The sequence below is a fragment of the Lytechinus pictus genome, chromosome 2 (assembly GCF_037042905.1).
Source record: "Lytechinus pictus isolate F3 Inbred chromosome 2, Lp3.0, whole genome shotgun sequence".
Classification (NCBI taxonomy): Eukaryota; Metazoa; Echinodermata; class Echinoidea; order Temnopleuroida; family Toxopneustidae; genus Lytechinus; species Lytechinus pictus.
In genome coordinates this window covers 3,532,830-3,553,088 of record NC_087246.1, presented here as the reverse complement: position 1 = coordinate 3,553,088, position 20,259 = coordinate 3,532,830, and the positions used below count along the sequence as shown (strand labels likewise).

Here is a 20,259-nt window from a genome sequence, read left to right as displayed (position 1 = left end):
GTAAACGTTGACGCCGCCGCCATCGGAAAAGCGGCGCCCTATAAGGCTTTAGTCTCGCTCTGCTATGCAGCGAGACAAATACAGTCCGACCTCTCTTATCCGGATCTCTCTATTATCCGGACGCACACTTGCCGAGATTTTTTCTCTCTTTCAATTCAATCGAGTACGTGAAGAAATGAGATTGCAATCTAAACTCAATCCTATATGCAAACTCACTTTGATTACATATATTTTCCAATATAGTCTACCTAAAACAACATTATTTTTCATAAAAATATCTCACCCAAATCACCGAAAGAACTTAAACAGGATAATTTTCCAGTAAATCGGGGCGCAGTGCAATCATTTCATCACGTTCTCTTTTTGTTTCCGGGATGTCTCACGAGCTATAGCTAGGCCTCAATACGGACAGCACCATCTATCATGTTTGAGCCTACAGTCAGTAAACAATGGCTGACATTGCGAAGCTGCGACACCCGCCGCGATGATTTAATTGTAAAACTTAGTTTCATCAAGTCATTCTCTTTCTCTCGAGGTATGCTTGATTTATACCTCAATCATTTTAGCAGGTAAATTATCCAACAGTTTTGGCCATCGTTCGATTTCATTTCCGTAAAAATACCGCCTATAATTTACACTGACACTGCAGTGAATACTGTCTGTATGCCCACTACAATAGATAACGTGTAGCTACCGCCATTGCGGGGATTGAGGCAGCAGCTGCATGTATTTAATATTGGGTCTCCCAGATCCGGATAAATCCCTTATCCGGACTGGTGCTGGTCCCAACGTGTCGGATAAGAGAGGTCGGACTGTATAAAAATAATTGACCTCCCCTCCTTCCCCTTGACGAAGCAGCTGTCGGTGGCATGATGTCTCCTTTGACTTTGCTTGTTAATGTAATGTTGAAGAAATAGGGGCATTAACCCTGAACTGCCACTGCATGGGGCCACGCCCTCGCCAACATGATAGCTACCCCATATCTTTGGGTTCTTGCCCTCATATTTTTAACTCTCCGTTTTCAAAGAAGAAAAGAAAAACTAGACAAGAAAATTAACACAAGAAATTAAAATGTTTTGTGAAATTAAAGGACAAGTCCATCCCAACAAAAAGTTGATTTGAATAAAAAGAGAAAAATCCAACAAGCATAACATTGAAAATTTCATCAAAATCGGATGTAAAATAAGTTACATTTTTAAGTTTCACTTAATTTCACAAAACAGTTATATGCACATCCTGGTCGGTATGTAAATGAGGGAACTGATGACATCACGCACTCACTATCTCTTTTGTTATTTATTATATGAAATATTCTAATTTTCTCCCCATTGTCCTGTGAAACAGTTTTATTTCTCCCTGGACATGTGGAATTACCATTGTTTAACATTTTATGGTAAAGTCATGTTGGTCCTTATTGTCAAATCTGTAAAAATGAAATATTGTATTGTTCAAACAATAAAAAAACAAAAGAAATAGTGAGTGAGGGACATCATCGATTCTCTCATTTGCATGTGACTAAATTGTGCATATAACTATTTTGTAAAAATAGCGAAACTTAAAATGTGATAACTTTCTTATTTTACATCAGATTTTGATGAAATTTTCAGCATTATGCTTGTTTGATTTTTCTCTATCGATTCAAATCAACAATTGTCTGGGGTGGACTTGACCTTTAAGTGAAACTTGTAATGCTTTTGGATTTTTCTCTTTTTATTAAAATCAACTTTTTGTTGCGGTGGACTAACCTTGCAATCAATTATGACCCTTTTTTAAAATCCCTTTTCTGTTTTCCTGTCACTTTCTATACTTTGAAAAAAAGTTTACTGATGCCACGTATGATCCAATTGTTATGATCTCCACACCCCTCTCAATGAAATCTCTTTCTCTCCCTCTCCCTTTCTCCACTTTCCCACCCCCTCCAAACAGCCCCTTTCTCCTCTCTCTCATTATCTTGTCTAATTCTGTTTGATCGACCAAACAACACTTCATTCCCTATGCGCATCACTATATGTGGGCCTGCAAACAAACAACGCAGGTAAATAAAAAATGACCCGAGTTTGGAATGGAATCGCGATTAAAATAAAAATGACAAAAGAATTCCAGGACCATGCAAATAATTTATCAGAAAAACATCCACCGCTTAATTAATCAAAACTTTGGGAAAGATTTAACACAGGTTTTTATCAACAGTAAATAGTTTATGGATGAATGGCATTGGAGCGTTAGCCTGGTCGCAGCAAGGCCCGATCTGGCAACATGGTGTCATCCATTAAGCTGACTCTAGCCTATGCCGATTGCATGTACACGAGGATGGAGTGACAACGAAATACAAATTAATCCATGTACCTTCCAATTTCTTAAGAAGTACAAAAGAATAGACAGGTGCACTGTGGCCTTTGATGGCGATCTGTGATGCCGCCAACTTCAGGGGAAACGGGAAAGTGATTTAGGTTGAAAAATTAGGTTTGGGTCTCATCTTATCTATCCAATGAAAGTAAAAGTTTTGACAGAATGTTACACTTGAGTGAGCACTGTCCATTTTCGTAAAGCTCGCAGAAATCTGTTTGCGCAGAAATGCTTGTTTTCATGCTGTGTCAAGGGGAAGGGCGAAATCAAACTTACTATGCGAAACATTTCTCATACATTTCCCTTGCACTTTTAGTCAATTTAAATAAAAACGGATACATTCAAGTATTTTGTAACAATTTTGCCATCCAAATTGAAATTTCAACACTTAGTATTAAAGCACAACCTTTAACCTTTTTGTGCCAGCTGGATCTGAGAACAAAAATGAATGGGTTTACATTTCATTTTTCATTTAATACTTGTTTCTCCACACTTTTTCCAAGCTTGACAATGATTAACAAAATGAAAATCAAGCCTAAGCTATTTCATGTAAATCAGAGCTCAGTGTAAAGCAAACATCGTCACGATGGCCTCTGCGCAAATAATTTTTCACTAACTTTTCAAAAGTGGTGCTCACTCAAGCGGAAATATTTTTCGACATATATCGTCATTTGCTTAAATGGATCTGTACCAATGTTAAAATGTGGAAAAATCTTCAGGATATTAAAAATGTATAATTTTACATGTTTCTTTCAAGTGTAAACTTTTTTTTTATACGCACTGTAGTCTCTCTCTGCTATGTAGGTGAGACAATATTGAAGATCAGTTTGAAGGAATATATCTCTTTGTGATGTTATGTGTATTGCAGCCACATGCGGCCAGTCGAGCAATTCCAAATTATAATGACTAAATATTGCAACATTTATTTTGCTTTCCCCCATAAAACTTAACAATGTGTCTGCTCATAATATCCAACCAGTGGCAGCAAAAAGTAACTACCATTACAAAAGAATATTTATTATTGTAACTGGCCACTCAGTCTGTAGTATAAAAGGCTAAGGTCACAACTCCAAAATCTAGCCTGCTCATCGACCGTGCCGCGAGTTTTTAGCCAATTTCGCCCGGGCAACGACTGTTGGCCGTCCAGGTACCACTGGTTTTAGGGGCATCGTTCGGTCGCCGCTCAAGATTTAACGTGGAGTTAAAAATCTGGCGGCGCCTGCTCACTTTTCACTCGTCGCCCAGTTGGTTGTAGTCCGGGCGCAGAAGTAATCGAGCGGTTGCCGTCTAACTATTTGGGTCGAAAATTGAACTCGTTGGATCAACAGCTGTCGAGCGGTCATCGGCCGGTCAGAGATCGGTCGATGACCTCGCGGCAAATTCAAGATCGGACGGGCGATTACCTAAAAATAGGACGGTGGCCTCCGCCCGGGATTCGGTGGGTCGTCAGCCGATCACTGCTTGGACGCCAAACAGATAAGTTCCCCGATTTGACCCAGATTTGGCCTTGAGTAATGGGTTATCAACCGGGCACTGCTCGGCCACCGCTAAGTATTTTTACAGCTCGCTCAACTTCTACAACAAGGGGAACGCCTCTGGCAGTCTCGCCTGCACTACGCAATTCGATATAGCAGCAGTGCTTCCTTTGAAAACAGCTAATGAATAACTATTCACAGAAGAAAACAATAATATGATAATAAAATATGTCCATTGACCCAAAATGACCTTAGACCATGATCATGTGACCTAAGACATGTGCTAAACAATCATTCATACTTGATTACCCTTATGTCAATGTTTTATGAGCTACATGTAGATCCATAAACTTTCTAAGTTATGATGCCAATTCAACACATATTCCCAACACGTCCACAGTTCATTGACCTTTAAATGACATTGGTCATGTGACCTGAAACTTGCACATGATATTCAGGGATACATGATTGTTCTTATGTCCAAGTTTCATGAACTAGATCCATAAACTTTTTAAGTTATGATGACAATTCCTCAAATAACCCCAACATGGTCAGTTGACCTTTAAATGACCTTTGACCTTAATCATGTGACCTGAAACTCAGGCAGGATCTTCAGTGATACACTATTACCCTAATGTCCACATTTCATAAACTAGGTCCATATACTTTCTAAGTTATGATGACATATCAAAAACTTAACCTTGGTTAAGATTTCAATGTTGATGATGCCGCTGCCGTCGGAAAAGCGGCGCCTCTAGTCTCGCTCTGCTATGCAGTCGAGACAAAAATTGTTCGGCATCGCCGAACTTCCAGCGGCGCCCGAGCAGGCTACTAATCGGTCGGTCGCCGCTCTGAGTTGTGACTTAAGCCTTAGGCAGGAATCTTTTGTCTTCAATCTGCAAGAAAAATAAGTGAAGAACATGTCTAACATATTTATCCTTGGCATTAAAGTGGCTTTAAAGGGAATGTGTTGGATTGTTCTCTATCACTTAAAATTCCTTGTTTGAACGGCCTTTTAACATTTTGACTCAGCCCTACTACGAACCATACATTACATAAAGAGGACTACTTACATTTTATGGTAAAATACTTGAGACTCATTTTCTTTAGCATTTTTTTTCAAGGAATCCCGGAGAAGGTTTAGGATGTCTTCACAGATGTCTTTCAGCTCCTTCTCAATCTGAAAAAAAACAAGAAAAAAGTCCAACAAGATATTGTTGGGTTAAGAACATTTTTGAATAAATTACAAAATGAAAAAAATAAAAAAATAAGGAGAAGCGGAAAATCTTTATTATAAAATGCGATAACGAACAGTTCCCCTTCTCACTAAACTGACTAAAAAATAGCCCTTGATAATTAACCCTAAAAGGACTGGGGGCCATGATGGCCACCCCTCAACGTTTCGCGTTATTTTTTCCGAAATTTTATGACCTTTTTTCTTTGAAGTCTCGCGCAACTTTTGAGACCAAATTCGCGATATACAGGTATAGCATCGCGACGCCAAGTGACATTTTACGAGACAATGTCAGGCGAAAAATGGCTCATTTTTAAACTTTGTGTACAGAGTCTAGGGGAGATGAAATTCATAAAAGGGTGATCACTTTTTGTTCTAATTGGTCTGCTTAATTAATTTAGGGTTTGATTTAGTTGTTAAATGGTCTGTAATAATTTCCAATAAAAAACAATGAAAAACAAAAGCTTAAAAAAAACGTAGAAATACATAATTCTTAAACAAAGAAATACATAAGGGAAAAAAATTGGCTTTCACAATTTTTCTTTGTGGAAACCTTTAAATTAGATTAAAAAGATGACATTTGGAAAAAAAAAGAAAATTTGAAGTGAAATCAGGTGTTAAATATGTATATAATGTTTTCAATGAATAAATATATTGCACATTTAATTCATAATAAGAAAAGAATAATTATTTTCAGATTTTTTTACTGGCTTGTAGTTTACATGTATGTGGTAACGAATGTGCATGCCAAATTTCGGCACGATTGCACAAACGGCGGGCGAAATCAGAAGGCCCCCCCCCCCCCCGTCCTCAATACATCTCAAATAGCCCAGGGTTAAAGGACAAACTACACCCCAACGAAAAGTAGATTCTAATAAAAATCAAACAAGCATAAGGGTCCATCCATGTCAAATCGACCAATACTTGTCACCTGACCCCTCTGATTTTCTTTAAACTCACACCAAATGTTCCCCCAAATGTCTGACAAAAAATCTGAAATACATTTGCCCCAAGGTCAAACGGTTGCTAAGATATGGCCTTAGCAACCAATGCATGGTCAAACAACTGAGTTTAAATCAAATTTGCTATTTTTGATTGACTGCTGGAGCCAAGTTTGATGAAGGAGTGTACTCATTTTATGCAAATTGGTAGAACTTTAGTCTTAACATGAGCAATATACATGTACATCTATTATGGCGCAGATCTGACCAGCCGTTATTGCGCACAAGGTCGCCGAAAATGGTGTTAAGTGTCCAAGTCCATGTTTTTGGGTGCATGTTTGGAGTCTCATAACTTCAAAATTAAATTAGCTTAGAACCCAATATTATGCATATTTCAAGATGACTTGCTCAACAGACCATCACTTTTGAGGGCGCCCCACAAGAAATTGACATGCCTGTTTGAACTGAATTTGAAGTTAACAAAACATGAAAGTGATCCAGAAGGGAGGTATCTAATATTGGAGATAGATGTACACAAGACAAAGTACATTCTTTGCAATGTTTATTTTTCTGTTCAAGAAAAACAGCAGGAACAAATAGATTTTTTGAACAATTTAACTGACCAACTCAATAATTTTAACTTCAACAAGTACCGTATGACAATTGTTTTCATTTAAAGGTCCAGGCTGAAGATATTTATATCAAATAGAAAAAAATTCACAAAGCAAGATGATGAAAATTTGAACAAAATTGGATAACAAATAACGAAGTTACTGAATTTTAAAGATTTGTATTATTCCGGTGAACCAGTTTTAGGCATGTATTTATGAATATTCATAAGGTGGGCTGATGTCATATTCCCACATGTTGTTTTGTATTTTATTATATGAAATAAGGTTTATTCAAAATTTTTCAACCAAGAACTAAAACAATTGGATTGACAACTGAATAAGTACATAAGCTATTTATTGCCGTAACTTATTTCATCTTAATGGAGACACATTATTTACACATGTATGAAAAAATGAAACATTTATGATTTCATGTAAAAACATAAGGGGAAGTGGGGATGTGACATCATCAACCCACCTTATGAATATTCACGACGATGTGCATATAACTCACAACAAATTGATAAACTTAAAAAATTCAATAACTTCATCATTTGTTATCAGATTTTGATGAAATCTTCAGCATTTTTCTCTGTGAATTTTACTCTATTTATTTAGATATAAATATTTCCAGCCCGGACCATCCCTTTAATGTTGCAACATAATGGAAGTCTACATGTGGGACTACAATATTTACCGATTGTAACATCATTAACATCATTAGTTTTCAACTAAATCAAAATAATTTCAAGGAATTATGGAAAATAGAAGGCCATTTCATGGATTTAAAGATGTAAAATCTAAGTCAAAAGGGGCCTAAGCTTTCGATCCTAGTAGAATCTTCGTCGTCGGAGGCAAAATGACAAACAAATTAAGTGGAACAACCAAAATATAGACCACAGACATGCAACAGCAACACTAGAAACAAGGAGACAAAAAGGGCATTAGAGAGTTGTGATGACCAATCAGGTTTAGAGAAGGGGATGAAAGCAAAGGAGTAGGCAGACACAAAGGGAAGTTAGTGTAAGGCCAGTGAAAGACCTCTCTTTTATAAGCATTTTTCAGCAGCTTCTTTCTGCCATGTAAAATTAAAGCAATTTTTTGTAATTTTTTTTTAAAGTAGGAGTGCGATATTTTGTAAACGTAATGACCCAGACCTAGTTTCCCCACAAATAAATTAATAACTAAACAGATGTTGCATTTACAATAAGAAAAATCTACAATTTAGCATACATGTATTGTATTAAATTGAGCTCCTTTATGAGAGCAATTCTGAGGAGCTCAAGAGCTCAATTGAGCTCCTCAAAAAATTTAGGAGAGCAATTTACTGAGCTCCACAAAATTATGAATGTGAAGGACTGAAAACAACCAGGTTTTGGGGGAAAACATTAGTAAATTAATAGTACCTGTAGGGACAGTGATTTTCCGCAATGGCAGAAAATGGACGGAATTCACGGAAAGGGCCTTTTGAAACGGAAAGTGGCATTTCAAATGGAAAATCACGGAAAACATATCTTTCCTCAAAATACACAGAACAGCAACAGAAATTACTCAAAAATCTCAACAAAATACGAATATTAAATGGCCACAAAACCCCAGAAAACATGATCTTACTTCGCTACAATCATGACAATTCACACATCGCGACGTGACTGCACCCGCACTCAACTTCATCACACTCGCGCCGTACCGCACCCTGCCTTGGCCGGGCGGAATTGAGCTTATCGAAAACATTCACGCACACATCGTCTGATATCAACAACACGGTTGTGTGTTGCTGCCCTCTACGTTCGAAAATGTAACAGCACGATATCGAGGTCTTGAAATCCAAAATGGCGGATAGGCAAAAATCGTTGACTGCTGAAAACGATGTCCAAAACCCCCCCAAATTATCGATAAAATTTCATTTTACCGTAAAATAATGCTAATAATGTGAAAGGTGAGGATGTAGGGAAGATCGGGGTTAGTTGGAACGCGGGGTAAGTTGAAACAGTGTAATTTTCTTTAACGCCTGTAAAATAAATTTATGCAATACTGCCCTCAATTTATTGCTATTAATAATACACCAGTGTTGTATTATTAATAGTAATAAATTGAGGGCAGTATTGCATAAATTTATTTTACAGGCGTTAAAGAAAATTACAATGTTTCAACTTACATGTACCCCGCATTCCAACTAACCCCAATCTCCCCTATTCATGTTAAATGTGTTTGTCAAAATATTTTGTGTACCCGCATTGATCCGATTAGAACGGATTCTAATGTGTTGTTGGTACAGTGGCAGATACAAATTTTGACCAGCGCGAGTGTTGTGATATTGCTATTCAATGGGGAAACGGAATTTCTGTTTTCTGACATGCTAAAACGGAATTTAAGATTTTCTGAAACGGAAAAGGCAATTTTTTAAAACGGAAAATCACTGTCCCTATACCGGTAATCAAATAAATGATATCAAACAACCTTTACAAAGAAGATTTTTCAAACAAAACTATACTAATTTTAGTAACCAACAAATAATTACATTAAATGGTTCTTGGTTGTTTCAAAACTTTAAACATCAAAGAGACTTAGTCAGTTTACTGATGAAACTTCATCGTTCCTTGGTTAAAGGTCAAGTCCACCCCAAAAAAATGTTGATTTGAATAAATAGAGAAAAATCAAACTAGCGAAATGCTGAAATTTTTATCAAAATCGGAAGTAAAATAAGAAAGTTAAGACACTTTAAAGTTTTGCTTATTTTTCACAAAACAGTGATATGAACAACTCAAATAAAAAGGTCGATGATGTTCCTCACTCACTATTTCTTTTGTTTTTTATTGTTTGATTTATACAATATTCAATTTTTTATGGATTTGACAATAAGGACCAACTTGACTGAATCATATAGTATTAAACAATGCTCATTCCACATGTTCAGGGAGGAATTAATCGTTGTTTCACTTGTAAATGAGGAGAAAAATAGAATATTCCCTATTTCATATAATAAAATACAAAAGAAATAGTGAGTGGATGACGTCATCAGTCTCCTCATTTGCATACCCACCAGGATGTGCATATAACTGTTTTGTGAAATTAATCAAAACTTTAAAATGTCATAACTTTCTTATTTTACATCCGATTTTGATAAAATTTTCAGTGTTACTGTATGCTTGTTGGATTTTTCTCTTTTTATTCAAATCAACTTTTTGTTGGTATGGACTTGTCCTTTAAACTGCACCTGACTTTTCAAGATAATAAAGTGGGGAAAAGGTGTGTTTAATTATCGGAAAATACGGAACATGTATATTGTTCAAAAATCTTCTTTTTTTTCAGAAAATATTAGGCAATAGCGGAAAATCCTAAAAACTCAAAAGTGGGAATTTTCTGCCAAAAGCGGAAATGTTGGGAGGTAGGGCTGGGACTAAAACCCGGGTACCCGGGTCCCGCCCGGAAGCCTCGGGTACCCGGGTAGAAAAATCAATACCCGATACCCGAAAATTGCTCACCAGTAACGTACATGTATTTTATTTATATTGCGTAGTGTAAGACATGATTGTAACTCATCACAAAAATACACAATTCTCATTTTGAATCTCACCAATTACCCTCGAAATATCCATAAATATACAAGTTTTTCAAGTGATGATGATGTGACTGAGATCGTTTAATCGTCGCCATGTTTCTTTTGCAGCGCAGTGACGTCATCTAGCCACTGCGACGCAAGCCAATTTATGAATGAAAATATAGTAACATGCTCATTGCAAGCCTCCCGTGCCCACGCAGTATTCCATTGAAACAAGTCTGCAATACTCTGTCACCTCGTACCAAAATCGACCTAGAATTCCACTTTTCTATATTTAATATGAATTATGAAAGGTATTCTCAGAGGATCTGTTTTCTCACCGATACCAAGCAAAGTAAGCAAAATTTTATTACTTCTTGCTTTTCCATAAAAATCTTACGAAGTAGCGTCAATATTACATCGTGTTCGTGAGTTTGTAGAATCTATGGCTACGTGAACAAAGTCAATAGATTTCCGGGTTTCGGAGCATACGAAGCGCCAGCCAATCACGATCGTGTTACCATTTTCGGTTTATGATGAACTGAAAATGGTAACAAGAACGTGATTGGCTGGTGCTTCGTATGCTCCGAAACCCGGAAATCAATTGACTTTGTTCACGTAGCGATAGATTCAACAAACTCACGAACACGTTGTAATATCGACGCTACTTCGTAAGATTTTGACGGAAAAGCAAGAAGTAATAAAAATTTGCTTACCTGTGTGGTATCGGTGAGAAAACAGATCCTCTGAGAATACATTTGATAATTCATATTAAATATAGGAAAGTGGAATTCTAGGTCGATTTTGGTACGAGGTGACAGAGTATTGCAGACTTGTTTCGATGGAATACTGCGTGGGGCACGGGAGGTTTGCAATGCGCATGCTTACTATATTTTCATTCATAAATTGGCTCGCATGGCAATGGCTTGATGACGTCACCTATGGGTTTTTTCCACCAATCATATTTCAAGCGACATGACTTTCGGGTACCCGCCCGAAAATTACCACGGGTACCCGAAAACAAAAAAACCCGAAAGTCCCAGGCCTATTGGGAGGTCTGGGCCAAGGCATATTTTTTATGATGAATTTAGATCTACTGTATTAAAAACTGACGTGCCGAAAAATCAAGCATTTATCCAGTCTATTATCAAGAGAAAATAAGCTAAACATTGACAATCTTATTCATGTAATTTCACCACACAGGGGTTACTAACCGAGGACAGGGTTTTAACCTACATTGGATAAAAGTGCTTGTTGGTAAGAAAGCAGATTTTCAGCCATGACAACAACGGAGCCGATACTAACAGCTGCATGCGCCCGACCCACACCAACACTGCACTTGAGGTGCGCCAGTGAGACAGGGAGGCCGAGGCGCAGCAAATCGGCGGGCGCCGGGATTTTAGGAAAGCGAAGCAAGTAGATTTGGCATTCGGCTCCGAAGGCTCAACTTGAGATCGAAAGTTGATTATCTCCTTTCTTCCTCACAAATTTGACAATTGGAGAAATAAAGTACAGATCAATGTTAAAATTGCGTAGAGATACATGTAGATCTAGAGAATGCGCACAAGTTCAGTTCAGTAACAAAACTAACGTTAATTAATGATATTGATAAAAAAGCTAAATCAAATTCAAACTTGCTTCCTCGAATTCGAAAAATCCAATGGCTATGCAATTCCAATGCCAAGACTGCTTTTTTCAATAAACAAGTGGAATGCCTCTGGCCGTCTCACCTGCATCACGCGATTCAATATAGCAGCAGTGCTGATTTTGAAAACTACTATAACTCGCACAAGATGTTCAGTGATACTTGGTTACTCTTATTTCCACGTTTTATGAACTAGACCAATACACTTATAGAGATATGATGGCAATTCAACAAATACCCCCAACGTGGCCAAAGTTCTTTGACCTTAACATGACCTTTGACCTTGATCATGTGACCTGAAACTTGCACAGGATGTTCAGTGATACTTGATTACTATTATGTCCAAGTTTTATGAACTAGACCAACACACTTTCAAATTTATGGCTGTAATTCAACAAATACCCCAATTTGGCCAAAGTTCATTGACCCTAAATGACCTTTGACCTTGATCATGTGACCTGAAACTTGCACAGGATGTTCAGTAATACTTGATTACTATTATGTCCAAGTTTCATGAATCAGATCCATAAACTTTCAAAGTTATGATGGTAATTCAACAGATACCCCCAATTCGGCCAAAGTTCATTGACCCTAAATGACCTTTGACCTTGGTCATGTGATGTGAAACTCAAGCAGGATGTTCATTGATACTTGATTAACCTTATGTATAAGTTTCATGAACTAGGTCCATATATTTTCTAAGTTATGATGACATTTCAAAAACTTAACCTTAGGTTAAGATTTTGATGTTGATTCCCCCAACATGGTCTAAGTTCATTGACCCTAAATGACCTTTGACCTTGGTCATGTGACATGAAACTCAGGCAGGATGTTCAGTAATACTTGATTAACCTTATGGCCAAGTTTCATGAACTAGGTCCATATACTTTCTAAGTTATGCTGTCATTTCAAAAACTTAACCTCAGGTTAAGATTTGGTGTTGACGCCGCCGTCGCCGCCGCCGCCGCCGTCGCCGCCGCCGTCGCCGCCGCCGTCGCCGTCGGAAAAGCGGCGCCTATAGTCTCACTCTGCTATGCAGGTGAGACAAAAAATCACAACTGTATTCAACACAACCTGGCACATATTTCACATGTAATCCAACAAAAAGTTATCAACAAAAGCATGGTACACCACGAAGAACAATACTGTATGTCAGTGCTCCATACGGTTCTATTTACTAGCCACATGCGCACACACCAGGTGTAGTTACGAGCACCTTTACGGACTGGTTACCCTTTTTTAAGAGCTACATGTAACTTAACACCAATGAACACGCGGTGTTGATATCACTGACCATAAGGGTCACCAGTCGTTCTTAAAGTCGCTTGTAATAACGAACTGCGCATTTGTGTAGCCGTGCGCTCCAACCATTTATGCATTACAGGGAAAAAAATTTAAAAAATTTCCGGGGGCTCCATTTTAATTTTTTTGTCAAATTTCGGGGGCTCCATTTCTACCTTTCAGGGGCTACTTTTTGCATTTCGGGGGCTCTTTTTGAATGCTCCTTTTTTGTATTTGGAGAAATACCTGTTCACTTATTAATGAATTATTACTTTTTGTTTAATATTGTATGATTTTTTAAGTTATTTTTTTCATGCTTAGAATCTTGGATGTGTGTGTGTGACTGTGAGTTGGACTTGGATATAAATGAATTCAATATCTAATTTCTACTCCGTCTATTCCAGTACAATACCCTGTACTCGGCCATGTACATGTAATAAAGGCCCACATACCCTAACTTTTCGTGAAGTTCTTTGAAAACGCAGATCTCCATGAAAATTGCATTTCTCTATGGGGGAGTCTAAATTTGGTGAGAATGTATTCATTAAGAACTTAAATATACATGACAAAGAAGAAATCATCAAACTTTATGTTAATAGGCCGTTTTGAAAAGCAAAGCCGAATGGCAACTCACCAATGATAGGTTACTAGACTCTGGGATTTCTTTCCTGTGTAATTCAAATTATTTTATCACAGAATTGTGATATCTGTAGGGGAAACATGTGCATCAGAAATTGCACATGGTTGTAGTCATAATGGACCCCTATACATGCAACTGTTTCCCGACCGTCGCGTTGATTTTTTTTTCCATACCTGGTACCATGTGTGTGGAAATACGTGGTACAGAAAAAAGACGCAACTTCGGAATTTGAAATGCGCTCCTCGCTATTTTCAAGGCTTATTCATGATTTTGAGTGTGGATTTTGGATGATTTTTAAATGGTAAGCGGAGCTCGAGCATATGGCGCTAGTGGGTCGTTGAGTTGTTATCACTTGGCAATAATTTCGGGGGCGACATTCAGATTTTATGTCACCCCCCAAAGCATGATTTGGGTGATTTCGAGGGCGACTTTAGGCATTTCCGGGGCGAATTCGCCCGCCGCCCCCATGTATTTTTTTCACTGATGCGTTAGTCGCATCTTGCAGCCAACATGCGTTAGTCGCATTATACAGTCATTTTAATAATTTCAACACTATATTGATTAACCCAAAAATCAGAATTTTGGTTTTAAAATTCGAAATTGAGGTTAAAAAATCAGTTCCGCCAAAATCGGAATGGTTGGCAGGTATGCATGTATACTCAGGCACCAACTGTTACTCACCGAAAATCCCCGCTTAAAATCCTAATTTCTGACTTGATATTTCCAGAGCACCCGAAGGCTTAGTTCAGATTTAAGAACAAAATCGAAAAATCACTAAAATGAAAAAACTGATTTTGTTCAGAGTTCAAGATCTATTTTCTGGCAAATTTATGATGGTATCTTCAAAATGCAATGAAAAAGGCAATTTTACACTATCAAAGAACGGATCTTGTGCGTTCCGGCCGGCTTTGGGCCGCTGAGCTAGCAGCGCAGCCTAACCAGTTCGTTTGGCAATTATTTCGGGGGCGACTTCCAGATTTTATGCCGCCCCCAAGCATAATTTGGGGTGATTTTGGGGGCGACTTTAGGCATTTCCGGGGCGAATTCGCCCGCCGCCCCCGTGTATTTTTTCCCCTAGGGTATGTGTGCTATGGTATGAGTGACGCATCTTCGGGACCTGATTCGCTTGCGTACAATTGCGGCAACAGGGGGCATTTGCACCCCCCCAGAAATTTCAAAATCTGAAAAAAATGTACACATATAGTAAATGCTGCTCTGGTGCCGCCACTGACGGCAAACTAAACTTGTTATAATAAATTTCAAACTTTTGAAGAATACTAACCTCTAATCTGACCTTTTTGACCTCCTCTACTTTGTCTTGGTCACCTTCTTTTGTTTTATCTTTTTCTTTCTGCTCAATGCTGCTGACAATGCGCCATGAGGCACGTCTTGCTCCTATTACATTCTTGTAAGCTACTGACAGAAGGTTCCTTTCTTCTACTGATAAATCTTCATCACCTGAATTGGCCACCGTTTTCATATAGCTAACCATTTCTGCAAAAGAAAAAAAAGATTTATACTGCTTTAACAGATAAATACAAAAGTTATACAGTGCATACCAGAAAAAAAGATTATTACAAATTAAGTGGAGCGCCTCTGGCAGTCTCACCTGCATCACACCATTCATCTAAGCACCGCTAATTTAAAAAAAATACTATCTAACATAATTATTCACAAAAAATACAATTCATATAATGATACAATACTATGTTCATTGAAAATAAATGACATTTGACCTTGATCATGCGACGTAAGACTTGTCAGTGCTACTTGATTACCCCTATATCCACATTTCATAAACTATATCTATAAACTTTGAAAGGTATGGCAGCAATCTAATATTTACCTCCAAAATGGCCAAAGTTAATTGACCTTAAATGACCTTTGACTTTGGTTATGTGACCGGTCATATGACCCAAAACTCGCATGAGATGTTCAGTGATATTTGATCACTCTTACATGTATGTCCAAGTTTTATGAATCAGATCCATAAACGATCAAAGTTATGATGGTAATTCAACAAATACCCCCATCATGGCCAAAGTTCATTGACCTTAAATGACCATTGCCCTTGGTCATGTGACCTGAAACTGGCACATGATATTCAGGGATACATGGTTGCTCTTATGTCCAAGTTTCATGAACAAGATCCATAAAATTTTAAAGTTATGACAATTCCTCAAATAACCCCAATATGGCCAAAGTTCGTTGACCCTAAGTGACCTTTGACCTTAATCATGTAACCTGAAACTCATGCATGATCTTCAGTGATACACTTTTACCCTTATGTCTAAGTTTTATGAACTAGGTCCATATAACATTTCAAAAACTTAACCTTGGTTAAGATTTTGATAAATTTCACAAAAGTGAGCACTAAATGCAAGTAATTGTGATTTTTTGTGAAATAATGGATGAAAACATGATTACTAACGAAATGTATCATTATTTTGTCATGTCATGTATGTAATAAATGAAGCATGTTAATATTCAAAAAGCCACCAAATGCCCTGACAGTATTATGTACAATAATGGGGACAAAATAAATTTACAAGAGTAAATACTAAAATGCACATTACTAGTATTAAAGGGGAATCCAGCCTTGGCCATAAAATGTTGTGTTGGGAAGGAGAAAAATAAATTAAACAGAATGGTGAAAGTTTGAAAGAAATCGGACAAGCATTAAGAAAGTTATAGCTGTTTTAAAATTGAGATCACTAATACTATGTAGATTTCAAATTGGCAACTGGGGAAGTAAATTATGACAAGGGGCAAGGACAACTTTCCCATAGGCCATGTACTTTATTATCAGGGATTTGTGGTTTACTTTTAAGTACCCATTCCACTGGGGCAGTAATCTAAATATAACCCAGGTAGTATATTTTTTTTATGTCCTCATGAACGAAAAATATAATTTGAAATAAAACTTATAGGAAAAATGACATTTTAGCCATAATATGTATTGGAGTACATGAAAGAGTAGTCCTTGCCTTACATAACTATGACATCCCATATGCGGCCAATTTGAAGTCTCCATGGGTATAGTGATTACCAATATTTACAACTTTTAAAAATTCATAACTTTCTTGTTGTTTGTCCAATATTGTTCAAACTTTCACCTATCAACTTGTCCGATTTTTCTTTTCCTTACAAATACAAGTTTTCATTTGGGTTGGATTCCCATTTAAGATAAGCGAGTGGAATACTGGCTAAAGACATAATTTTTAACGAAAGATAAATGCAATTTATGTGATCAATGCTGCATTTTGACATTCAAAATGGCCGCCATAGGCCCATTATACATTGTGTACGATGCGATTGGAGAAATTAATTTTCACAAGAGTAAGAACTACAAAATGCATGTAATTGTGATCACGGAGTAAAATAATGTGTGAAAACATGTTTTCTAGCGAAACATACATGTATCATTTCTTATGTCATGCATGAGATAAATGCTGTATTGTGAAATTCAAAATGGCCCCTATAGGCCCTAACACTATTACCTATGTAAATGGGGACATGTAGGTTTGTAAGAATTTTGATTTACCTAACTATGAAATCCATAAAATCCTGTTGTATGATAAAACATTATTTGAAAACATGATTTTTATAGAATATAGCATTTCTTCTGCCATGTAAGTGATAAATACTGTATTTTGACATTCAAAATAGCTGATGCAATCCCTAATTAAATTATGTTACATGCGTATAGGGAATCTACTTTTTACAAGTGTGAGAACAATAAAATGCATGTACATGTATCTGCGATGTATGAGTAAAAATATTGTCTTCAAAACATGATTTCTAAATACAGTAGATACATCACATATTGGTCATGGAGGTAATAAATTCTGTACTTTGATATAAAAATGGCTGCCAAAGGTTCTAAAAGTATTATGTACATTGTAATTTGGGACATACGCTTTTGACAGAATTTGACTTTGCTTGACTATAAGTATTGCGTAAGAGTGAAATATTGTCTAAAACCATGGTTCCTAACGAGGTATATCATGTCTGGTGCATTTAAGGTGATAAATGCTGTATTCTGAAATGGAAAATGGCTGCCATGGGTCCTTATTGTATTACTGTATATACAATTTGAATGAGAACAGATAATTTTCACAAAAGGGCATATGGCGGCCATTTTGAATTTTGAAATATAATATTTATCACCTAAATTTTAGATGATATATTTCGTTAGTAATAATGTTTTCAGACAATACTTTACTCATACAACACCATTTAGTCAAGCAAAGCAAAAATGTATCAAAATCATTTGTCCCCATTCACATTGTACATAATACTGTTGAGGCCTGTAGCGGCCATTTTGACTTTCAAAATACAGTATTTGTAACCAACCTGGCAGAAGAACTAATATATCTTGTTTGAGATTATGCTTTCAGACAAAATTTTACTCATAGATCACAATTACGTGCATTTATGGTGCTCACTCGTGTGAAAATTTATTTCCTAGTTCACATTGTACATAAAACAATCAATGTCTATGGCAGCCATTTTGAAAGTCAAAATACAGTATTAAACACAAACTTTAAACCTGAATGATATATTTCGTTAAAAATTATGTTTTTATGTTTTATCCCATTTATTCATCACAAATAAATGCACTTCAGTGCTCACTCTTGTGATTTCTTTCATCCTCAATCTCATTGTACATAATACTGTTAGGGCCTTTGGCGGCCATTTTGAATATCAAAATACAGCATTTATCACATACATGGCATATTAAATAATATATTTCGTTATCATTTGTGTTTTTAGTCAGTATGCCATTTCGTTTCTCTTAATAATATGCATTTTAATGCTTAATCTTGCGATTTTTGTTGGCCCCTTTGCCATAGAAACTTTTTGGGCCAGTAGCATGCTATTTTGAATATTAAATACAATTTTCCCATACATTACATAATAAATGATATATCATGTCAGCATTGATGATTTTCATATATTACTTCGTCCATAGATCACAATTACTTGCAGTTTAGTGATCATTTTTGTGTACAAAATTAATTTTCCCTATTTATATTGTACATAATAGTGTATACAGAGGTCTGTGGCGGCCATTTTGAATATCAAGAAATAAATATTTGTCAGAAAATGTTTTTTTCAGAGAGTATTTCACTCCTGCAACACAATTACATTCATTTTATAGCCAATTTGCTTGCAATTAGATGATTTTAATGGGTAATATGCATGTCTTGGCGGCCGTATTGGATTTTGCCAATTTGCGGAAAATGCTCAAGGTTACACGAGTGGCATCCTTCAGATTCGTATTCAGCACCCTCGAATTGACAAGAACCATACAAAAATATTGTATATATGAAAACACAAGGTTATGCCTCTTCTATCCTGGACTAATATCCAAAATTCATGTTAAGACATTGAATGCTAGACAAATTCTGAAAGTGATAGTGAGGTTGTGATGCGGGAAATGTGAATGTTTCCTCCTCTCCTACGCCGGGAAAGACACGGTAGCTGTAGCATAATATGATGATATCGTGATGTGATGTACCGGTACCAGTACCGTATCGTACTTTGCAATGTACAAGAACGTCAGTGCATACTGTTTGTGTACACTGTGAGGTGAGTGTGTAAGTGGCCAATAATGTTGAACCTTTCTTCCTATCATTTGTAGATGAATTGATCAAGAACAGCAGATTTCCATTTATCGGTTATCTCTTTTGATACTTTGAAATCTTTATAACTTAGTTTTTGTTTCTTGGTACCTCAAATATGCATGTAAATGTGAGAAGGATTTAGAAAGAGAATGTGATTATTTTTTTTTTTTGTCCAAAGTTGGGGGTGCGGTTAATCCATGGGTGAGGTTTATAGGCTGTTACGGTATGAAATAAAGCAAATGAACAATTGAAGCAATCGAATGAATGTGAATGTAGAGGGCGTCAACACTTAACAGCATAAATGCGAAAAAACAAACAGAACAAAATGACTGCAAGAAAATTATTTCATAACTATATGTACTCTTCGTTGACCAAGGTTTGTATATTATAAAAGTATCATGTGAAAATTAAAGGGCTGTTAAAGTTAAGAAAATTCTGTCAATATCACGCTAAGATATCTTACATATATCGATAACTATCGACAGAAGAACATAAAAAATATGCTTTTTTTATCCATTACAGCGATGTCTCATACTCACGTTGGTCAAAATTTGTATCTGCCACTGTACCAAGAATGTTTTAAAATCTACGTTCATCATAAGTAAATGATTACATAACATCTCTTAACATAAATACTAATGTTGTAACCCGCAAGTGAAAACCCGAACCGTACCGTCCCGTATAATCCAATAATTTGCAAGCGGGACCCGCTGACCCGTCGGGTTTTAACCCGCAAGTAAATTTATCTTTGAAAAATGAAAATTATTTCTGCAATCCCCACACTATACAGGCTCAAATCACGAAAATATATGCCAACTACTACAATTTGCAAATTCGCCTTTTATTCCGGAGAGAAAATGTTTTTGGGGTTACTTTGTACCCGAAATGGGTCGGCTCTGATCTCGTAATCGAAAG

General features: G+C 36.7%; 1 protein-coding gene across 1 annotated transcript in view; it reads right to left on the bottom strand.

The window, feature by feature from the left end:
• The window catches only part of LOC129254990 (uncharacterized), a 28,619-nt gene extending 11,713 nt beyond the window's left edge, over window positions 1–16,906 (bottom strand). Inside the window, exons 1-2 of the mRNA XM_054893537.2 lie at window positions 14,997–16,906; window positions 4,895–5,001 (exon numbers count right to left, since the gene is read on the bottom strand). Coding sequence (XP_054749512.2) covers window positions 4,895–5,001; window positions 14,997–15,341 — 452 coding nt within the window. The 5' untranslated portion in view covers window positions 15,342–16,906. The remainder of the gene's footprint in view (window positions 1–4,894; window positions 5,002–14,996) is intronic.
• Between the last annotated feature and the right edge of the window lie 3,353 nt (window positions 16,907–20,259).